The sequence below is a fragment of the Mastomys coucha genome, unplaced genomic scaffold, assembly GCF_008632895.1.
Source record: "Mastomys coucha isolate ucsf_1 unplaced genomic scaffold, UCSF_Mcou_1 pScaffold9, whole genome shotgun sequence".
Taxonomy (NCBI): domain Eukaryota; kingdom Metazoa; phylum Chordata; class Mammalia; order Rodentia; family Muridae; genus Mastomys; species Mastomys coucha.
Window position 1 is genome coordinate 44,083,031 of NW_022196915.1, and position 20,866 is coordinate 44,103,896.

The window sequence follows — 20,866 nt, forward strand, 5'->3', positions numbered from 1 at the left end:
CCGCGAGAAGGGGCGGGACCGAGGGGCGGGGCGGAACAAGCGGGATGGGGCGGGGCCTGCAGGACGGGTGGGTGTGGCAGGGTGGGGTCCGCGGGGAGGGGCGGGGCCCGCCACAGTGGCCAAGCCTGCAGTAGAGATGAGTGGTTCTGGAAGGAAGAAGTCCTGAGGGGGATCGGGTGGAACTACAGGATGGGGTGGGGTCGGTTGGAGCCGGAGCCGGAGGGGAGTGGCAGGACACTCGGGTGGTGCTAATACAAGGCGTGGCGCCTGAGGGGCGGGGTCTGAGGAGCGATAGGATGTGATGGGTGGGGTCGGGTGGAACTACTGGGCTGAGCCACCGGAGGCAGGCCAGGTGAGGCTGGTGACTACTGGTCTTAGAGCTCAGGGAGGAGCCAGGAGAAGCAGATGGGATAACTAAATTGGGAGCGATTGGTTTCTACAAAGGTCTGTCAAGTTCTTTGAAGAAATGCTGCTTCTGTATTTGTTATGCAATAAATACCTATTCTTTGCCAGATACACCATGAGGAACCAAGCCACATGACCCTATTTTACTGGAGGCCTGTAGGAGTGCAATCTAGAAGTGCTGGGGCGCTGAGAGCTAGGAGGCACACCCTCTGAGAGAGTGTCTGGGGAAACTAATATGGGGGCAGAACCTCAGGTGAGAAGCAAAGCTCCCAGCGTGATGTAGCTTGAAGTGGAGGAAGGAAAAGAACATCCTTTTGAAGGTGGAAGTGACGTACAAACCGTGTGGAGAATGGGCAAGATTCTGAGGATGACCTAATCCAGGGGTTGTGTCAAAAGAAGAGCATGCCCAAGGGAAGCGTGGGGATGTGCAGAAAGAGCGTGGCCACAGTGACCTGTGCAGATGCCCGTGACAGAAGGCATAATAGCACTGATGAGGGAACCCTCACACGCCCCTGCAGATGAGAAAGATAGGCTCCTTAGATGAGGGCCTTTCCAGGATGGGGGTGGGCCCTAGGGAAGGACAGTTGTGGGCAGAGGAGAGGAAGAATGAGGTGTCTACGGAAAGCTACCAGAGAGACTGTGGTTGTTTGTCCTGTCCTGCTGGAGATGGAACCGAGGGCCTCGGATTTGCTAGGAAGTGTTCCACCACCGAGCTGCATCCCACCCCAGTAGGATATTGTTTGTTTCTTTGTTTGCTTGTTTGTTTGTTTTGAGTCAGAATCTCTTTATGTATCCCTGGCTGTCTTAGAACTCTCTATGTAGACCAAGCTGGTCTTGAACTCTCAGAGATCCTCCTGAGTGCTGGAATTACGTGTTTCTTGATTTCTAAAACCATGTGGTGATCCACTCTTGTATTCCAGAGAAGATGTGATTAGTCAGTTGGCCATTGCTGTAACAAATGCCTGGGCCGACAGGTGGACTCATCAGATAAAGGTGCTTGCTGGCAGCCTAAGTTAGACCTAAGTTTGATTCCCAGAACCCACACACTAGAGAGAGAGAATAGACTCCAGTGTCTTCTGACCTCCACATACAAGGTTACCACCTGATACACGAAATAAGTAAGGAAATAAGTAATAAAAACAGGCAGCTGAGATAATGAAGTTAAAGAGAAAAAAGAGTTGGCTCAGTTTTAGAGATTCCAGTGCATGATCAGGCAGACCTGTTGCTCCTAGGCTTCCTAGTGGGGTACCGGGTGGCAGTGTTTCAGGAGCAAGGCATGTGGCAGGGCCCTTGTTCATCTCATCCACAGTTTTCACCGCAGTGGTGAGTTAGCATTCCCTTGCATAGATGGTACCTGAGTGTCTGGGGAACTTGCTTTTCTTCTAGATTCCCAGAGCCATCTCCTATGGGGATAGGGGCCTGATGGCCACATCCCTATAGGCAAAGTAGAATGCTCAAGAAGATGGGTAGGAAAACAGATGCAGAGTCAGAAATACCACAGCACAGGAAAGATCACCGTAGGTGGAATTCAGGTTTAAAAGCAGGCACTGAGCTATCGGCTGGCTGTTGTGTGTGAGGAATGGGGATCATGGTTTTAGGACAGCTGGGTCTCCAACTGGAAGAAAATATGGTTGGATCTCACTCCCGTGTGACAACAAATTCCAGATGATTCAAAGATTTAAGTGTGAAAAATAAGGCCACAAAGAGGAAGAAAAACACGAAGAATTTTATTTATAATCTTAGTGTGGAGGAGGATTGTTTAGTAGCTCACAGCCCCAGACACCATAAAAGATAAGACCAAGAAATGTGGTTACATAATTACATGCTGTTGTCTTGTCGAAATAGAAGAGTGCAGGGCAAGCTTGGGGGAGAAATATTTGCAACCCGTGTCGCGTAGGGCTCCTTTCCCAATGAGCTCCCACAAACCAATAAAGCCAGTGACATCATGGGAAGGTGGTCCAAGGACAGGGCACATGCAGGGAAGGAAAAATCATGGGATCTGACTCTCTCTCAGTGAAGAGTTGATTACTGCAGTCAAGGGAGCAAAACACATGGAAACCAACATCAAGAAACTGTTCCGTACAGCCGTCTCAGAGCTGCTTTGACAGGCGGGGGAAGAAGGAAGCCGACATCCTGGCGCAGCCGAGGGGTGTGAATTGGGATGACTTGGGAAGGAGGAAACAGGGACTGTAATTATCAAAAATATGTCTTGAGAAGGGATCTTCTTGTTATCCATGCTGGCTTTGTGCTCTGGGCTCAAGTGATCTCCAGACTTCACCTCCAGAGGTTGCAGGTGTTCACCTGTGCCTGGCTCAGCATCACCTGTGCCTGACTCAGCATCAGTCATATCACTTTGACCCAATGAATCGACTTACCTCTATTTCTCCTGCAAACTCAGGTGTCCACACACCAAATGACTGGTGAGAAAGGACATTAGTCACCGCTGTAGGGCAATGGTGGAAGGCATCACGATGTACAGTAGACAGGGAGTTGCATAAAACAGCTATGAAGAAGGAGATTGCTTTCAGATCACTTAAGGAGATCAGTCGCCATCCATGAAGGGGACAGCTGTGATTAACATGTGCCACATTTGTGTTGAAAGAGAAATTGAGCCAGTACTGGTGGCACAGGCCGGTGAGAATTTGCTGAAGGAGGCAGAGGCAGGAGGATCTGGAGTTCGAGGCCAGCCTGGGATACACATTTCGTGGGGTAGTGGTGGCACACGCCTTTAATCCCAGCACTTGGGAGGCAGAGGCAGGTGGATTTCTGAGTTCGAGGCCAGCCTGGTCTACAGAGTGAGTTCCAGGACAGCCAGAGCTACACAGAGAAACCCTGTCTCAGGAAGAAAAAAAAGAGAGAGAGAGAGAGAGAGAGAGAGAGAGAGAGAGAGAGAGAGAAATTGACATAACACATACATTATAGTTCCCTCCCTCTCTCCCTTCTTTCCTTCCTTTCTTCCTTCCTTCCTTCCTTCCTTCCTCCCTTCCTCCCTCCCTTCCTTTGAGTCAGGGTCTCAGTAGTCCCATCTGGTCTGAAACTCATAGAACACGGGAACTAAAGGCTAATGTGTCCACACCTGCCTGCATTTTTTTTTTAAAGGGTCTCACTGTGTTGCTCGGGCTGATCTGAAACTCCTGAGTTTAAGTGATCCTCCTGCCTCAGCTTTCTGAGTATCTGGGACTACAGACCTGTGCTACTATGCCTACTGAAGATGCTGTCTTTGTTAACAGAGAGAAGGGAAGTCTCCCAAGCATGAGGAAAAGGCAGAGGCTGCAGAAATGCAGTTTCAGCATCAGAGAGACACTCAGAGCCTTGGTTTGAAGGGACTGAGGGCTCACAGAAGGGGTCCTGTAGACAGTGAGGTGGGGTTCTTAGAGGTCCCCATGGTTGGCTGAACTCTGATGACATCACAGCTTATACTGTAAGAGATTGTCGCCAGGCGAAAGACCCAAAATAGTAGACCTGGGATATCGGGCGCCTCTGACTTCCTCCATCCAGGTCCCGGTATGTTATTAGGAAAGCAACTTTCATCTCTCAGAACATAAAAATATTTTCTCATTTACCTTGTGGCATAATATACTTGTTTCTCCTTTGCCTCAAAAACAAAAATGCCAAAAATAAATCAACTTGATTGCTCAGGAACATTTTCTAAACAGCAAATGAATATATTCAGAAATGTACTGCGGGGACCCTGGAGGTTATTACCGTTTAAAGGCACGCCAGCTTGTATGGTGACGCCCCAAAGATAAACACCTGCCAGTACTCTAAGCCATTTTAGCTTGTTTATTCTTCTAGTAGTAAGCTAAAAATATATTTTCTCTAGGATATGAATAATGCAAAATAGCTTATTTTGAGGCATTGTTACTTTTTTATATACCCTTTCCTCCTTTAAGAGCCTACATCTAAATTTATTTCACAACAAACAAAATTTGTTGGCTCTTGGCGACCAACTATAAGTAAATGTGCCACAGGCCTATGGGCAGCTGCTGAGGTGACCCCTAACCCCTTGCAAGCATTCTTTGGTGCGCATGCGTCTCTGGAAGCCCCCTGAGGTGGGTTCATATGCCCTTGACTTTCCATCTTTCCAAGGTAACTTCCAAGTTCAAAGTTCTGCCTTCTAGAGTTCTCCATGGGAAGAAATCCCATTTACTTCAGCCAGCACTTGGGCTGTAATGACTCTTTATAGCCCACCCTGTCCTGGACACCCTGGCTGCCCTGTGCTAGCCTCCTGGGGGTGGCCTTGCCACCTCTTCAAACATCTTATTAGAGCAGTACTGAGAGCGAAGGTTGGGGGGACAGGCGACTTTAAAACAGACACGTGGCCACCAAGATGTTTGAAGATACACCTTTAGTAAGGGATCAAGGAATCACATGAGCATCTGCCCATAGGCATGTAGCATCGTCTCAGCATATGGAGAAACTTCTACTCCCTAGATGTACCTATGCAGTTCATATGGTCTACAGTTACTATACTAATGAGTAGATAAGGTAACCCCTGCCAGCCCAGTGATGGCCCGGGCATTCAGGGTGATCTTAGGCTCTGACAAACTGTGGTCTGCTCTCTGTGGGTGCTGATTAGTAAAGGCCTCAAGGCAAAGGCCAGGTTAACAGAAAGGGTGGCTCATCTAAGCAACCCTCTTGCCCTGTGAGATGCCAATTAGTTATTCCATCTTCCCCAAACCTAAGGCCACATTTACCCATCAAATGTTAACAGGGCTTTTCAGGGCCTTTACCAGAGCAAGGGGAGCCACTGGCCCCAAGTGCTGCTATGAGTGCTGGTACCATCCCATCTCTTTCTGCCCAGTAAATCTTTATTTTAAAAGATTTATTTATTTATTATATGAAGTACACAGCTATCTTCAGACACCCCAGAATCAGATCTCATTACGGATGGTTGTGAGCCACCTTGTGGTTGTTGGGATTGAACTCAGGACCTTTGGAAGAGCAGTCAGTGCTCTTAACTGCTGAGCCATCTCTCCAGCCCCAAGCCCAGTAAATCTTTCAAAAAAAAATTTAAAAATCAGAGGCAGGAAGGTGGTGTGACATACACCTGAGCCCAGCTTACAGGAGGCTGAGGCAGGAGGATCATGTTTTCGAGGCTCTTGGCCTACATAGCATTACCCTGACTTAAACATTAAAGACATGGGGCTGGAGAGATGGCTCGGTGGTTAAGAGCACTTAAGCACAAGACTGCTCTTCCAGAGGTCCTGAGTTCAATTCTCAGCAACTACATGGTGGCTCACAACCATCTGTAATGAGAGCAGATGCCCTCTTCTGGTGTGTCTGAAGACAGCGACAGTGTACTTACATATAACAAATAAATCTTTTTGTTTGTTTTTTGTTTTTTGTTTTTTCGAGACAGGGTTTCTCTGTGTAACCCTGGCTGTCCTGGAGCTCACTCTGTAGACCAGGCTGACCTCAAACTCAGAAATCCACCTGCCTCTGCCTCCCAAGTGCTGGGATAAAAGGCATGCGCCACCACCACCCAGCTAACAAATAAATCTTAATAAATAAATAAAGAGAGAGAAGCTGAAATTATAAAAAAAAAAATCAAAGACATGTAACCTTAGAGAAAGGTAAAGAAATCAAGAACACCATTGCCTCGACCTTCCTTCTCTGTGACTTCCTTTCCAGTGACTTGAATTACCCAGGGTCAGCTGTGATCTGAGTACTAAAGGGAGAATTCCAGAAACCCGTATGTTTTAAGATGCAGACGATCTCAGCAGTGCCATGAAACCTTGTCCTTCCCGGGATATGAACTACCGCTTTGCTCAGTGTAAACACACTGTGTGCACTACTCTCTCAGCAGCCACACACTAACCGCCTCAGTTATCACAGTGGCATCCCAGTATGGCCATGCTGTGTACAAGTGACCCTTACAGAGGCACCTAGTGATGTGTCAGCACACCAACCTTCCTCACTTCATCTCATGTAGACACTGCATCTCCTCACAAGAAGGGTGAGTCTCAAAATCAATGAGATGTTGAGATTCACATCACTTTTACTATAGTATTGACTGTTTTATTTTAGTTAACCTAGAGAACCTAACTTTGAACTCAAACTTTAGTTTATAAGCAGTAAACTCTCTGAAGTTTCAGGCATGGGGAGGCACATTTCCAGGAAGGTATCTAGAGGCTAAGGGTTAGGGGGAATCTGTAGTTTAAAGTTAGAGGAAACTATCCTCTACCTTTTTAAACACCTACCCTTTAAAAACATTCCTACTTGCCACTTAGAAACACATCCTCTCACTGTCACGTGTTTTCAGATTTTTTTGCCAAGGCTCCAGTACAGAATTCTGCAAACTGACCAGAGTTCTGGGCCCAGGGATCCATCCCTCCTTGCAGAGGCAGCACTGGCCAACAGGGGGCAGCACAGCGCAAGCATCCTGACAAATGGTGGCCCAGGGCCTCTCATCTCCTTGGAATTTGGGGTGGAGGGTCCTTTCATAAGTTCTTCCTTGGGAAGTTCACTCTTTCCTGTGTCTCTGCTTCATAGCTGTGGGTTGCTCCAAATGACCTTAAGACAACTTCACCGATCTCTCTGTCTTCCAGGGAGATGGGGATTCTGTTTTATCTAATGTGCGAGATGAACCTCAGTAGCGTAGGCACTACGTTCTTTCTACATCAGCTTATCAGGATAATGTTCTGTTAAGGAAAAAGGGGTAACTTAAAAAAGGGACAGACACACAAAAGAATGCCTTAGGTCTGGCTGGGAGTCATCATACTGTTCATCCCTATTGGTCACTATAGGAAAGGAGGCAGACTTCTCTTTTCCCAAGCAGCTTTAGTAAGAGATGTTTGTGGTTTCATATATATATATATATATATATATATATATATATATATATATATATAAAATATATGTGTGTGTGTGTGTGTGTGCATGTGTGTGTTTATGTATGTATATATGTGAATTTATATATGCATATGAATTTGTGTATATACATATGAATATATAGAGATATATAGATATATATTAATGGACATATGACCTTGACTTTGCTCAAGTACAAAGCTGAGTTTCCCCCACTGGGCTTCTCAGAATACATCCAGCTCTGCCGCACCTATCACCTGTCAGGGAATAAAAATAAAAACATTGTCATGGAGCATTGTTCCCGGATTACCGTCAGCTTTGATGGTTGGTGGCTCCCAGGGCCGGGGCTTTACTTTAGCATGCAGAGCGCTGCCAGGAAGGATGACAATATTTCACTCTGGATACCTCTTTCAACGCTCTTCACCTGAATAAAATGTGGGTGCCCGTGCCAACAGAAGGATTTGGGCAAATGCAGGCAGTCCCACACGGGCCACGAAGTGACATTCCTTCTGATATTGTCCTCCACAAGTGGGCACATTAAAAAGGTGGAGGACAGAGGATACATCTCCCCAAATTACTGTGTTGTCAAGGAGAAAATACCAGGGACTTTTAGAGTTGAAGGAAGGGGCCAGAGGCTGGTATTTGTGAACAGCCCCTCCACGGTGACAGCTGGCGCCACAGGCCAGGTGGGCTCCTCCCTCGCACATCCAGCCACCTCCCCGCATTGTTCCAAGGTCGGGAACATCAAAGATGGCTCTGGACCCACATTCTGCAGCTTCCCCTGGAGAGCTGAGCCATCCTGTGGGCATGAGTGAGTTTTTCCTTTGAAGAGATGCTCCCCAGCTGCTCGGAGCGTCACATTTGCCATGACAAAAGAATGAAACCCTTCGAGAAGTCTGGGCCGTCTGGTCTCATTCCGTTCTCTCCTTGTGCAAGGCCCCACCGCCACCATGAACTTCCAAATTCTTTCCTAATGCTCTGTCATCTCACTTGGCCACTTGGTGAATAGGTTTTACACAGAACAAGTGGACCCACGATATACCAGGTTTAGGACTGGACGCTCCGTGTCCCTAGACTACACTGTAGTAGTCACTGCCTTGAAGACAATGAAGCTGACCCAGGTGGCCAGGTGTCATCATTCTAGGACCTCTATTTGCCCACATGTGTGAGAGGGAGGTGGGCAGGTGAGCCTTCCTGCTGCTGGTAGCTGTGAGCTTGCTTGTTGGTAGGTGAGCTACATTTGTTCTGGAGCCGCCACAGGCTCAAGCTCAGCTCTGCCAAGTTCAGATAGCAGTAGCTAGAGAAGAGCTGACCTCTCACTCTCCCTGGCCAGGTGAAGCCAAGGGGCTCTGCGTCCTGGTCAGGACTGCCGCAGTCCCTGCTGAGTTTTTCCATGTCCTCTTTCATGAGAAATGCACTGTGTTTTCTTTTAGGGGCCAGAGAAGTGTTTTTCAATGCTTCTTGGCAGCAGACACCGCTGCTCTTTGGCTCCCTGGGGCCTTAGCAAATGGAAGGAGGGAGGAGCTGATGGGCCTGCTGGCTGCAGCTTCCCCCTAGAGGGAAGAAGTTGTTTGTAGCCTCCAGTGTCCCCAATTAGCCCTGCTTCCCCCACAGAGCCCACTGCTCCAGGCCTGAGCACCGAACAGTAGTTAATGTACAGGGAGATTTCCCTAAGTGTGGCGGCTCCTGCCAGCCCCAGAGGCAAGGCTAACTCCAATGATAGAATGGAAGGTTAGATAGTTTCCCCCCACCCCTACCCCAGATGCTAGGAATAGAGCCTAAAGCTTCTCCCACAGAGAAGTACCTAGCTGTCAAACCCTTAATTCATTACTTCTTTTTGTTTTGAGACAGAGTCTTGTTATATAGCCCAGGCTAGCCTCGGATTTGTGGCAGTCCTCTTGCCTCGGCCTCCCAAATGTTGAGGTTGCAGGTGTGCACCATCAAGTCTGGCTTCATTTTTCTTAAATGTGGAGACCAAATAGCCCATACAGGGCTATCTGTGAGAGTGATCTGGGAAGCTTCTTAAAAAATAGCAACATCTTGGCTCCACTCCAGAGCAATTAATTCAGAATCTCTAGGGGCGAGGGAAGAGCATTACTATTTTTAAAAAACTCATTTATGTGCCTCCAGTGAAGTACAACTAAGTCCCATAGCCATCCCGAGACAGTGCCAGCTCGGGTTATAATGACCTTCTGTGTGAACTACTGTTAGCGAGGAGGCCCGTGTAGGCTGGATTGGTCATACAGAAAAGGCACTGGGAAAAATGTGTCATCCAGTCATTGACCACCAGCTGCTATCTGTCTGTGGTAACAATGGCTAGCCACCCAGTGCAGATGTGGCCAGACACTGCTGCTTGGTGCAGCCATATATCTGTGTGTTCAACAAGATGCTCAGTTTAAGTGAGCAGAACAGGTCACTGGACAGCAAGCAAGCACAGAGCCATGTACTCGGAGGGTGGACAAGAAGACTGGGAACCATAATTGTTTCTATTCTTCTAAGATTAAGTTTTATTAGCACAGTAGTTATGCATATTCGTGAAGCACCTTGTAAAGTTGCAGTGCATGAGTGAATTATATAAGGAACAAGTCAGGATGATTGGTGCATCTCTCAGGAAATAGGGCCCCATATTCAGTGTAGCCCAGGCTTGCCTATAGCTTATAGTCTTCCCGCCTTAGCTTTCTGAGTGCTACATTGACATGTGTGTGTCACACCCCCCACTCTGCCAGAACCCGAGTTTTAAGTGAGAGCCATACCAGTCTTGCCTGCGCCTCCTGTCTTGCACTGACAGGGCCTTCTCAGAGGGACCTCAGCTTTACGGAGGGAAGCTGCCTACCCTTAAGAGGTCCCTGGTGGTTGCCCGCCATCCAGGACTTCCCACGGTCTTTTAATCCCTTCCAGTCTCTTGGAGAGTCAAAGCCTCTATTCTCCCAGGGATGTGTCCCAAGCTTCTGGGTCTTTCTTTTCCTTCCCTGTGAGTTTTAGAATAGGCTTGTCAAGTTTTAAGCTGGGATTTTGGTTTGAGATGTGCTGATATTATGGACTAAAGGAATACACTTGCTTGAGGAAATTTTCCAAGACCTTGGAGACTCAAGCCTGGTGTAAGGGCGTTCAGGAAACTTGAGAGGTAGCCTTTCTGTCAGGACACCTCCCTCAATAGGCAACATCAGCCATTCAATCTAGGTTACTGGTTGGTGACTAGACTGTACTAACATTTTCTTCCCAGGACTTATATTGGACCGATCCCTGCCTTTTCTGGAAAGTCTGCTGGGCTGAATTCACTGGCCCCTAGTTTGCATGATTTCAGGTTGCCCATTTTGTCCCCACTTACTCATGGGTGCCTTGACTTCTGGTCAGGACCCTTGACCTGGGAATGGCGGTCTTTGGTTGCCCAAAGAGAATCTGCCTTACTAGGACTCCGCTGCTTTGAAATGGAAATGTTTTGTGAAGTGGGAGACTGTGCCAATGACTGCCTGGCTACACTTGACCCTCACAAGCACACATCAGGTGGCAGATTCCTCCCGGGAATGTGTTCATTGTTCTCTGAGTTCCGCCTCCAGACCGCTTAGAATTGTTTCCTACGGTGTCCAGGCCCCAGGGGCAGCGCTCTTTTTCTGTCTCTGCTGTCACTTAAATTCCACCAAGAGCTCAGCTTCCATCATCTCTAATCATCTCTGGAGGACTTGTCCTTTGTTCTTGGGTTAAGCCCCACCAGCTGTCACTCACCAGAGCCAAACTTCACACAGGGCCAGGGCCACAGATTCGTCAGTGGGGAAAACTTGATGTGTTTCAACCAAGTCCTAGGCCAAGCTTGCACAGAGCAGTGTTCAGCAAACTCAGAGATGACAGGAGACTGGCCTCGGAGGCCAGGTGGCTTCTGCCGGGCTGCATTTCCATGTTTGGGAAGAGAAAGGGTTCCCGAAAGAGGCCTTGTTCTTTCCCACAGAGCTGGTGATTTCTCTGGATTTGGCAGGAAGCCAGGTGTCTGCCAGCTCAGGGGCTACTTGTCTTTCTGTGACGGTGCTGTGAGTGGCACCTCTGGTCTCTATGTTGAACACCTTCCTGTGTGAAGACACGTCTTGAAAACACCCTTTGTTCCTACATTCTCTCCCAGGTGGCAGGTGGGGATGGCACATGGGAGTGTCTTGTCTACTGGCCTTAGTCCAAAGAGTCCAAGGGAAAAGAGAAAGCTGTGGCTTGGGGACCAACTGGTGTACTGGGATGGATATTTTTAGTTGGATGAGCCCTTGGCTATCAGGTACCCAAGCAGGAATAGTTTCACCTACAAAACTAAGCAGAGTGACACCTGAATGCTGGCTGTTCCCAAAGGACACCTCGGATGTTGGTTGATATTGAATTGGATAGATGATGGTCTCAGGGCAAACATATGTCAAAGAGAGGTGTCTCATCTCTGGAGGTCTTCTGAGAGGGGGGTTCTCCAGGAGTCTCTCTGGATGCTGGGTGGTCAGTCTTCTTTCCGCATTCAGAGAGCTGTGAGATTAAATTCCTGTCCTCTGCTCTGGCTCCAGGACTGTTAACACTCCGTACCACCCACCAGATTCCCTAGCCTGCCATCACATATGTGAGAACACGTGCTCTCATGGGTTCACTCAGACTCAACACATACATACATATATACTCCATCTCACATCCTCACACATTCAAACATGCCCATGCCCATATGTGCAGCTGTGAACCAACCATACATGCTCACATAGCCTTACATCTGCACACACATGTGTTCATGTCTCACACTCAACCTCTTCCCATGCTTCTGTTCACACATACATGCTCACACACAGTCATTCTCTCCTGCACACACTCATGCATACACACCCCCATGCCCTATGTTAGCCCTCATGCACATCGCTGCAGCCATGTGACTTTTTGCAACTGTCATCTCTTTTCTGGTCCAGGTGTGTCTCTGCATTCTGTCTGCAGCCTCCTCTGCCTCTCTGCTTAGCGAAGCCTATACTTCATCTTTCAGGTCCCTGTAGCATTTCCCAGACCCTCCCCTGGAGTTGGCTATGATCCCAGTGCCTGATGCCCATGATCTTGCCTGTCCACAGGTCTGTGTGATCTTAGAAGCAGGTCCCACATCCTTGCCCAGATCACCAGGGTACCCAGCGTCATCACCAGTCTCCATTGGTGAACAAACCACCAAATGTCAAGGGCGCTGCCACATAGACCATATAGAACACACCAACTGTTAGTTCATTCACTCTGATGCCCTCTGCAGTCAGTCAGGCGTAGATTTCCATGGCTCTCCCATGAGGAAGATTTAATAACTTAATTTTTTTGTTTTTTTTGTTTTTTTTTTTGGCTCTTCATTTAAAAGTAATTTCAAGCTTAGGAGTGGTAGCACACAACTCAAATCCCAGTACTCAAGAGCCAGAGACAGATCTCTTTTTTGTTTGTTTCTCAAGACAGGTTTCTCCATGTATCCCTGGCTGTCCTGGAACTCTCCTTCTCTCTTTCACTCTGTAGACCAGGCTGCCTACAGACCCACAGAGATCCACCTGCCTCTGCCTCCTGAGTGCTGGGATTAAAGGCATGTTCCACCACACACCTCGTGATCTCTCTGAATTTGAGGCCAGCCTAGTCTATATATAAGTTCCAGTATGACCAGAGCTATATAATGAGACCTTGTCTCATAAAAACAAAACAAACTGGGTGGTGGCTGGTCTATGGAGTAAGTTCCAGGACTGTCACGGCTACACAGAGAAGCACTACCTTGAAAAACAAAACAAAGAAAATAAAAACAAAGAGAAAAAGAAAGAGAGAGAGAAAGAAAGAGAGAGAAAGAGAGAGAAGGAAGAATCTCAGTCTTGGAGTTCATGTGTTGATGGTATGTTCAGGGTGGGCTTTGGGAAGTGATTGGGTTGTAGCACTTTTTGTTGGCATTAATGGCTTCATAATGAAAGGGTTCTGAGCTGGAGTGACTGGTCTGTCTTGCCACTTGATCTGCCCCGCCACTGGAATACTTCAAGAATGCCATGTTCTTGAGCTTCCAAGACTCCAAGATCAACTGAGCTGAATGTTAAATAAAGCTCTCTTTTACAGAGTGGTTGAAACCAAGCCATATGATGTAGTCCACTCTGATCTTGAACTCATGATCTTCCTGCCTCTACCTCCCCCAGCACTGCAATATGCCACCATACCCAGGTAAATGTCCTATTCTGTATGAATTACCCAGTCTCTAGTGTTATGTTATAGCCCCAGCAAGTGAAGCATCTTCTCTGTCCGTCTGTCTGGTGAACTGGCTCCATCCTCATTGAAATTTTGAGCAGCCCCATCTCTAGGCTCTGCCTTTCTCAGCCTGGAGCTCTAGTCTCCGTACTCAGAATTCGTGCTTTTCAAAAGCTGGTGTCTCCAGCTGTTATCCTTCTCCCTCCACACACTCCCATGTCTAACTACAAACCATATCCCAGCATTCAAACCCTACCCTTGACCAAGATCTCCCTCTTTGTCTCTCACATACTTCTACCAGGAAGTCAGGGGTGGGGAGGATCTTTCTAAAGTGTTACTGAGTCACAATCACTCAGGGAAACCTGTCAGGGTCCAACCCTTGACTATGGTTTAAGTCCCTGACCCAGCCTCACTCTCCTCTCTGACGCCTCCCACCGTGCATTCTTCCTTCTGTGACACATTGCCCACCTCTGACTTTGGCCTCTACTCCGAAATGCCCCCCATCCTCTTGCCCTGGGTCACTCAGTCCACGTGATCACTCGTGCCCATCTCTGCTGCACACCTTTGGGTGGTGCCTAGGTGATGTGCCTGGATTCCAGCTACCTGAAATAGAACTGAGTTGAGTTCTACGAGTCAGATAAACTTTGGAAATAATTGCAGATCTTATGCAGCCCAGGTATTTAGGACTTCCTTTTCCTTCATATGTTCAGTGAGAGGGAATGCCAGGAGACAGATGGGTCCCAGCAAGGCCTCACCAGGCTTGCTCTGCTCCCAAACTCCTGATGGTGGGGCTGAGCAAATGGTAGCAACAGACTTCAGAAGTCGATGTTTGCAGACTTTGTGCTGGAGGGAAGCACAGAAGGGCAAAATCAGTGTTTGCTTAGACTCGGCTGCATTTACCTCTCCACCCTAGTCATCAGCTTTCACTCAGACCATCTCTCTGGTCCCTAGAAACAGTGTGAAAAGGGAATTGAATGGTTCTATGCCCCGGAGGCCTTCCTGACCCCCGGTACCTCTCTATCAAACAGCACCACCATTCCCAGTGCCTGCTTTTTGCAGGGGGGTTCCCCTCCGTGGCATGTGTGCCCTGAACGCACTTTCAAAGGGAAGTCTTTTTTATTGGTAAGTGTGCTCCTTAGTAGTGAGAAGCAAGCATGTCCTTGGGTGGACACCATACTCTGCAGGAATGGCATGCCCAGTGCCCCCTCTCCCACATCCCCAGGTCTAGAACAGAAAGATCTCCAAGCCTGTCCCTCTCCGTCTCTCCATCTTGCCTCCATTTTCTTCACTACATTCAGAGGCTGCTGTTTGGTGCTTCCCTTGCTGACACATAGTGGGTCTTTAGATGTGTCTGCCGCTGGACATGTTAGCAAAGGTGAAGGCCGTGACCGTGGATGTGAAGGCCTCTAGAACTCTGCCCAGAGGAAAGGAAAGACTCAGAAGGGAATCGCCTGTGTTCTAGATGGATAGATTAAAGGACGTGAGTTTCGGCACACAGAAGTCTCACAAGCAATGGGGACAACCCTTGCTTCTGCAAGGGCATATTCAAGAAGGGTCCTAGGTTCCTCCTGAAGATTCCCTGGGTTTCTGAAGCTGTGCTGGTGGCTTCTGTGAGAGCAGGCTCTTGTTCTGAGGTTGCTTTTGTCTCCAGGTGAGCAACCTGTTGTAGCTGACTTGTGGCCTCCCCTGGGATTTGGCCATAGGCTGACCTGGAGGTCATTTGGCAACTGAGTTGAAACTTGAAAGAGTTGGAGAAAAATCAAAGTGATGGGATTTAAACCATCATTTTCACTTTTCAAATATCCCTGGCCAGCCAGCTCTCTGTTCCCTGCTGCTGCTTTAGCTCCTTTAGAGAGCATGCATCTGGACAGGGTCACCTCATGGCCTTTTGCACAGGTATGGTGGCTATCTGCAGGTGCTGGTCCCTGTCTACCTCCTGCAGGGAACACATCTGGACCTTCAGAGCCTGGTAGGCTTTGAAGTTGGGATCACAGAAATGGCTCCTCAGAACTGACAAAGCAGCTCAGGAAAATGACACCATGTCCTGTCCTGATGCAGTAGTCACCTGTGTGTAGCGCTAGTGGCTATGACAGAGGTTAGTCTTACAGGCACTCAGGAATAGATGCAGCCTTCAGCATCTGAAAAGATAGAGGTCAAGAGGTAGAGTAATCTTTTCCGGGTCAGGGCTCACAGCCTTGTGTTCCAGATAGGCCCTACCAGGATGCTTACTGAGGGATGCATTGTCAGGTCCAGCCTTCTCAGGCCTTCTTCTTTTGGCCAGGCTTGCTACATAACCTAAGCTGGCCGTGAACTCGCAGTGATGCTCCTGCTGAGGCCCTCACTGTCTCGCTCTGTCTGCAGGATTTCCTACGACCCTGCTCGCTTTCCGAGGTACCTGCCAGAAGCATACTGCCTGTGCCGAGGCTGCCTGACCGGACTCTACGGTGAAGAGGACTTCCGCTTTCGCAGCACACCGGTCTTCTCTCCGGCCGTGGTGCTGCGGCGCACGGCGGCCTGCGCGGGCGGCCGCTCTGTGTATGCCGAACACTACATCACCATCCCGGTGGGCTGCACTTGTGTGCCCGAGCCGGACAAGTCCGCGGACAGTGCGAACTCCAGCATGGACAAGCTGCTGCTGGGACCCGCCGACAGGCCGGCGGGGCGCTGATGCCGGGGACTGCCTGCATGCATGAGGTCCCCTGGCCCTGACAAAACCACCCCATGATCCCTAGCCACTACCCAATTTTTCCAAAAGGACAGCTACATAAGCTTTAAATATATTTTCAAAGTAGACACTACATACCTACTACTATTTTGAATACTGGCAGAAACTATTTTCATATTAGTAATTTAGAGCATGCATGTTATTTTTAAACATCTTTGATATGCAAGCACACCATATACATCCCGTTTTCCTCTAGTAGGATTCTTGAGCACATAATTGTGGTGCTCAGATGAACTTCTTTCAGCTCCACGGTGCCCTGTCTTTGAGTCCCTCCCGTTGCCCAGGCTTACTAAGGTGTTGCGGGTGCTCTGGATCTGTGCACCGAAGGCCTCCCAGGTCCGTGGAGAGGGAGAGATGTGAGGGGCCAGGAACCAAACTCCCCTTTGTTCTTTAGCATATGGTTGGTTTCAACTTTATGAAGATTAAATTTTTTGGTGTTATTCTTTCACATTTGAAAGCCACTGGTCTTAATTCGTGGCAAGAGGTGGAATGTGACATCTTAGCCAATCCTCAGGGAGCCCCAAGTACAGATGGGCTGAGTTTTATGGGCTTTTGGATGGAGCTAACCCTGAGGGGGAGGAAGAGGGAAGGCCCAGTCTCAGGTGTTACTCTCCTTTAGGTGGGAAGTCTGCCCTTCTGCACATTCTTTTGCAGTCACTAAAACAGCAGTGGCTGAAGGATTCCCTGGCTGTGCACATTTTCTTTCCAGATTTTGTTCAGGTGAACGTGTTTGGAGTGTTGCGAGGCAACCCAGGCCTTCGAACAGTCTAAGTAGGATCTCTATCAGTAGGTCCTCTATCAGGACCTCTCCTGACTTACTTTCAGAAGAAAAAAATAAAAAGTCCTCAGGGAGGTCCCTAGGTCACTCCAGATGTGCCTAAGGGATCTGTCTTCTGCACTTAGCCCTACATCTGTCTTGCCTGTCACAGGCTCCTTGGTGCTACCATTTGGCAAACCCAAAATGACCCAAAACAATGAGTCCCATTGACCTTCAGTTGGAACCTCCAAAACTGTGAGCCCAAGTATACCTGAGCTGCTTTCCTCATCTGGGAAATGTTATAGCACCATGTTCTATCACTGTGTTAAAATACCTCAGCAACACTGCTTAAAGCAGAAAGTTTATCTGTGCTCAGAGCATCAGACCTCGATGCTGTGGGCTTCTGGCAAGGGGCATATATGGCTGGGGTCAGATGGAGCAGAGCATCACCTCATGGTGACTGGGAAGCAGGCAGAGGAAAACCCTGAGTCCCCAGATATTCTTCAAAAGCATGCCCCAGTGTCTTACCCCCTCCTACTGGCCCCACCTTCAGGTTCCACCATCCCCTAAGTGAGAAACTCCAGAAGCAATTCGTAAGTTTTAAATTGTACAGTCGTTCTACACACTGATGGGATCTCATCCTGATTCTTGCTGGAAGAGGAGTCACCCATTGGCCCAGTGTTTCCATGCTGTATATGCTGCCCACTCGGGAGTCACTTAGTGATAAAAGATCTTGCTTTCTCTGGTCATCTGTCACAAATGTCATAGGACTTGTATTACTTAATAATGGTGACATATACAGCTATAATTCCATCATGTAGCAGACTAAGGCAAGAGGATTGCTGTGAGTTTGATGCCAGATTGGACCACAAAGATATAATGTCTCAGAAAACTGGAAGGGAAAGACACGCCTTGAAGTCAGAGTGGTGGCATACCAAACACACACAGCTACTTGGGAACTGAGGCAGGAGGATCATTTTAACTTAGCCAATAGACAACACAAAGAGACCCTGCTTCATATATTTTTATATGGAAGCCATCTGAAGTGCAGGGTTTTATCACAGGTCATTGGTTGTTTTTTTGTTTGTTTGTTTGTTTGTTTTGTTTTGTTTTCAAGACAGTGTTTCTCTGTGTAGCCTTGGCTGTCCTGGAACTCACTCTGTAGACCAGGCTGGCCTCGAACTCAGAACTCAGAAATCCGCCTGCCTCTGCCTCCCAAGTGCTGGGATTAAAGATGTGCGCCACCACCACCCAGCTGGTCATTGTTATAGTTGCCTTATTAGCCATTGTTATTGATCTCTAATTGTGTCTAGTTCACAAATCAAACTTTACCCAAGTGTGAAGGTGAAAGGCAAAAAACAAAAATAGGGCTGGGAACCTAGGTCAGTCACTAAAGTGCTTATTGTACAAGCTTGAGGACTTTTCCATCCCCAAAACACACACTCAAAATGTCAGGTGTAGACTGGGTGTGATGGCACTTGACCTTAATTCCAGAGGCAGAGGCAGAGGCAGCCTAATCTACATAGCAAATTCCAGACCAGTCAGGGCAACATAGTAACACCTGTCTCAAAGAAGAAAAAAGAAAAAAATCAGGGACCCTGGGTGGATTGGTGAGCCCCAGGCCAATGAGAGACCGATCATGCACAAACAAAGGGATATGCTTTGGATGAGAGAATCACACAAGGCAGGAAATTTCATGAAAGAGGTTTATTGGAAGGTTCAGGGTGTGGAGGGATGAATCCAGGGCTAGCTGCCCTCTGCTCCCAGGAATAGACAGCCAGGAACTGGACAAAGGGGCAGTGCTTATATAGGATTTCTGAGGGAGCCGAGCTTCTCAGGGCAGAGATTTCCAGAGTGACGATTGGTGGGATTTCAAGTCCTAAGCTTGAATGGTTCGGAGATTGGTGGGTTTTCCTGGTCAGGGATTGGTGGGTGTTTGGGGACACTTAGGGATTGGTGGATGTTCCTGCTCAGGTATTGGTGGCTTTTATTCATCCCCTTTTCCTTGCATGGGGCCCATGTGTTAAGAAGCCCTTCCCAGGTTTTCTGAGGCACCATCTCTGTGGGGCTGCTTTGGGTAGGGCAGCAGGCTGGAGAAGAAGTGCTGCCACTGTGGACAGCTCCTGTGGGACAGCTCCTGCAGTTGTGTTTCATGAAAGCTGTAGGATGAGGAAGGAAGGAAATGTGTCGCCTCCTTATGCTGGTGGTAGGCTGAGGCAGAAAAGGTGAAGCCACTGTGGATCCCTCCTGAGGCAGTGTCACTGTGGACAGCTCCTGCAGCTCCTGTGAGGGCTGCAGGCTGAGGAGATGTGGCAGCCATCTTGACAGGAGCCGCCATTTTGGACAGCTCCTGTGGCACGTTTTACAGTGCTGGTGCGGTTGGAGAGGCCTACCTTCCCTTTGAGGCTTTTGTGGCACAGTGGCTTTTGGGGTGTGCTGCTCAGGGACCACAACAACGACTAGCAGAGTAATGATCCACACAAAGCAAAACGGTAGTTCTGGCCAGGCAGTGGTGGTGCACGCCTTTAATCCCAGCACTTGGCAGAGGCAGAGGCAGGCTGATTTCTGAGTTCAAGGCCAGCCTGGTGAGTTCCAGGACAGTCAGGGCTACACAACCCCCGCCCCCCTCAAAAAAAGGTAGTTCTGTACTTGATTCAGTATCTAGGAGTCTTACCCCAAGTATTTTATTTTAGGCATATTTAAGCACAGTACAATTTGGTGAAAAGTTGTTTCCTGGTGACAACTCAATTGCATGAACACAGTAAAAGTACAAATTAAAACAAAGATTCTACATGGCTACATAGAAACTCTTTGTAAGTGCGCGTGGCATGACACCTTCCATAAAGATGGGTTCTATAAGCTAAGAAACACAAGAGACAGGGATAAGGATCTGGTGTGGTCTAAGCCACACAGATAGTGCAAAGGTTACCATGTTATTGACCACATCTGTTCCAGCCTTCTGGGCTGGCAGATAACAGGTTCTGTCTGTTCCTTTGAAGGAACAACCCCGTATGTCTAACATTCTAAGTTCCCAGGGCTTGTCTGTGAACACAAGGACCGCCGGGCCTTCTACAATGATTAAGGATTTGTTTTGTTTTGTTTTGTTTTCATGTTTTTTGAGACAGGGTCTTGTGTAGCCCAGGCTGGCCTAGAACTTGATCATCTGAAAAAGACACATGAGTCTATGGGGGACACTTGACGTTCAAACCACATAAAAAGTGTGAGAAGCGAAGTTGCTTCTGAGCATCCATGATGTTGAGTTGTGATGCAGGCAGAAGAGTGGAGAGAAACAATGCCTCCTGGTCCTGCTCCAACTTGCCGAAGTACCTCCACAGGAATGTGTCCAACATGTTCTGAGAGCTGCAGAAACAGCTGCAGGTTTTTATGAGGTTCAAAAACAGGCCACGTATGAACACAGACTTACCACTGTTAAAGCAACATCAAGGGTCCAAAAGCCACGAAGCAAGTTGGCTGCTTCTTAAACAAGCTTGTTTAGTTACTGGGCTGAGGATCTAGCTCAGCTGATAGAATGCTGGCCTTGCACACATGAGGGCCTGGTTCATGCTCCTGCACCAGGGGGGAGGGCAAAGGTGGGAGTGGGGCCGGAGCGAGGCCTTCCTGACCTGGCTCTCTAGGCCTCTCTCTTTTTCTTAGAGCTTCTTCTCTTGGATGAAAAATGCCAGCTTACAGGACAAGTCTGTTTCTGATTTTTCTGCAGGTAGCTGTTCACAGTCCCTAAATTGGACTTTTCATTTCTACACATAATTTGTCACTTAATGTCTGTTTCTCACTTAAGGAATTTGTGGCAAATTGGTTCACATAGAAACAATAAGGGAGGGACTATTGTTTAAAGAACATTTTAAACAATGTACAACATGTGCCAGATAGCTCGTAAAAAATTAGAACTTTTTAGCCGGGCGGTGGTGGCACATGCCTTTAATCCCAGCACTTGGGAGGCAGAGACAGGCGGATTTCTGAGT

The 20,866-nt window shown here is 48.2% G+C and overlaps 1 protein-coding gene across 1 annotated transcript in view; it reads left to right on the forward strand.

The window, feature by feature from the left end:
* Positions 1-16,586, forward strand: part of Il17d (interleukin 17D) — a 17,871-nt gene extending 1,285 nt beyond the window's left edge. The window contains exon 3 of the mRNA XM_031362224.1: positions 15,766-16,586. Coding sequence (XP_031218084.1) covers positions 15,766-16,072 — 307 coding nt within the window. The 3' untranslated portion in view covers positions 16,073-16,586. The remainder of the gene's footprint in view (positions 1-15,765) is intronic.
* The last annotated feature ends 4,280 nt before the right edge of the window (positions 16,587-20,866 follow it).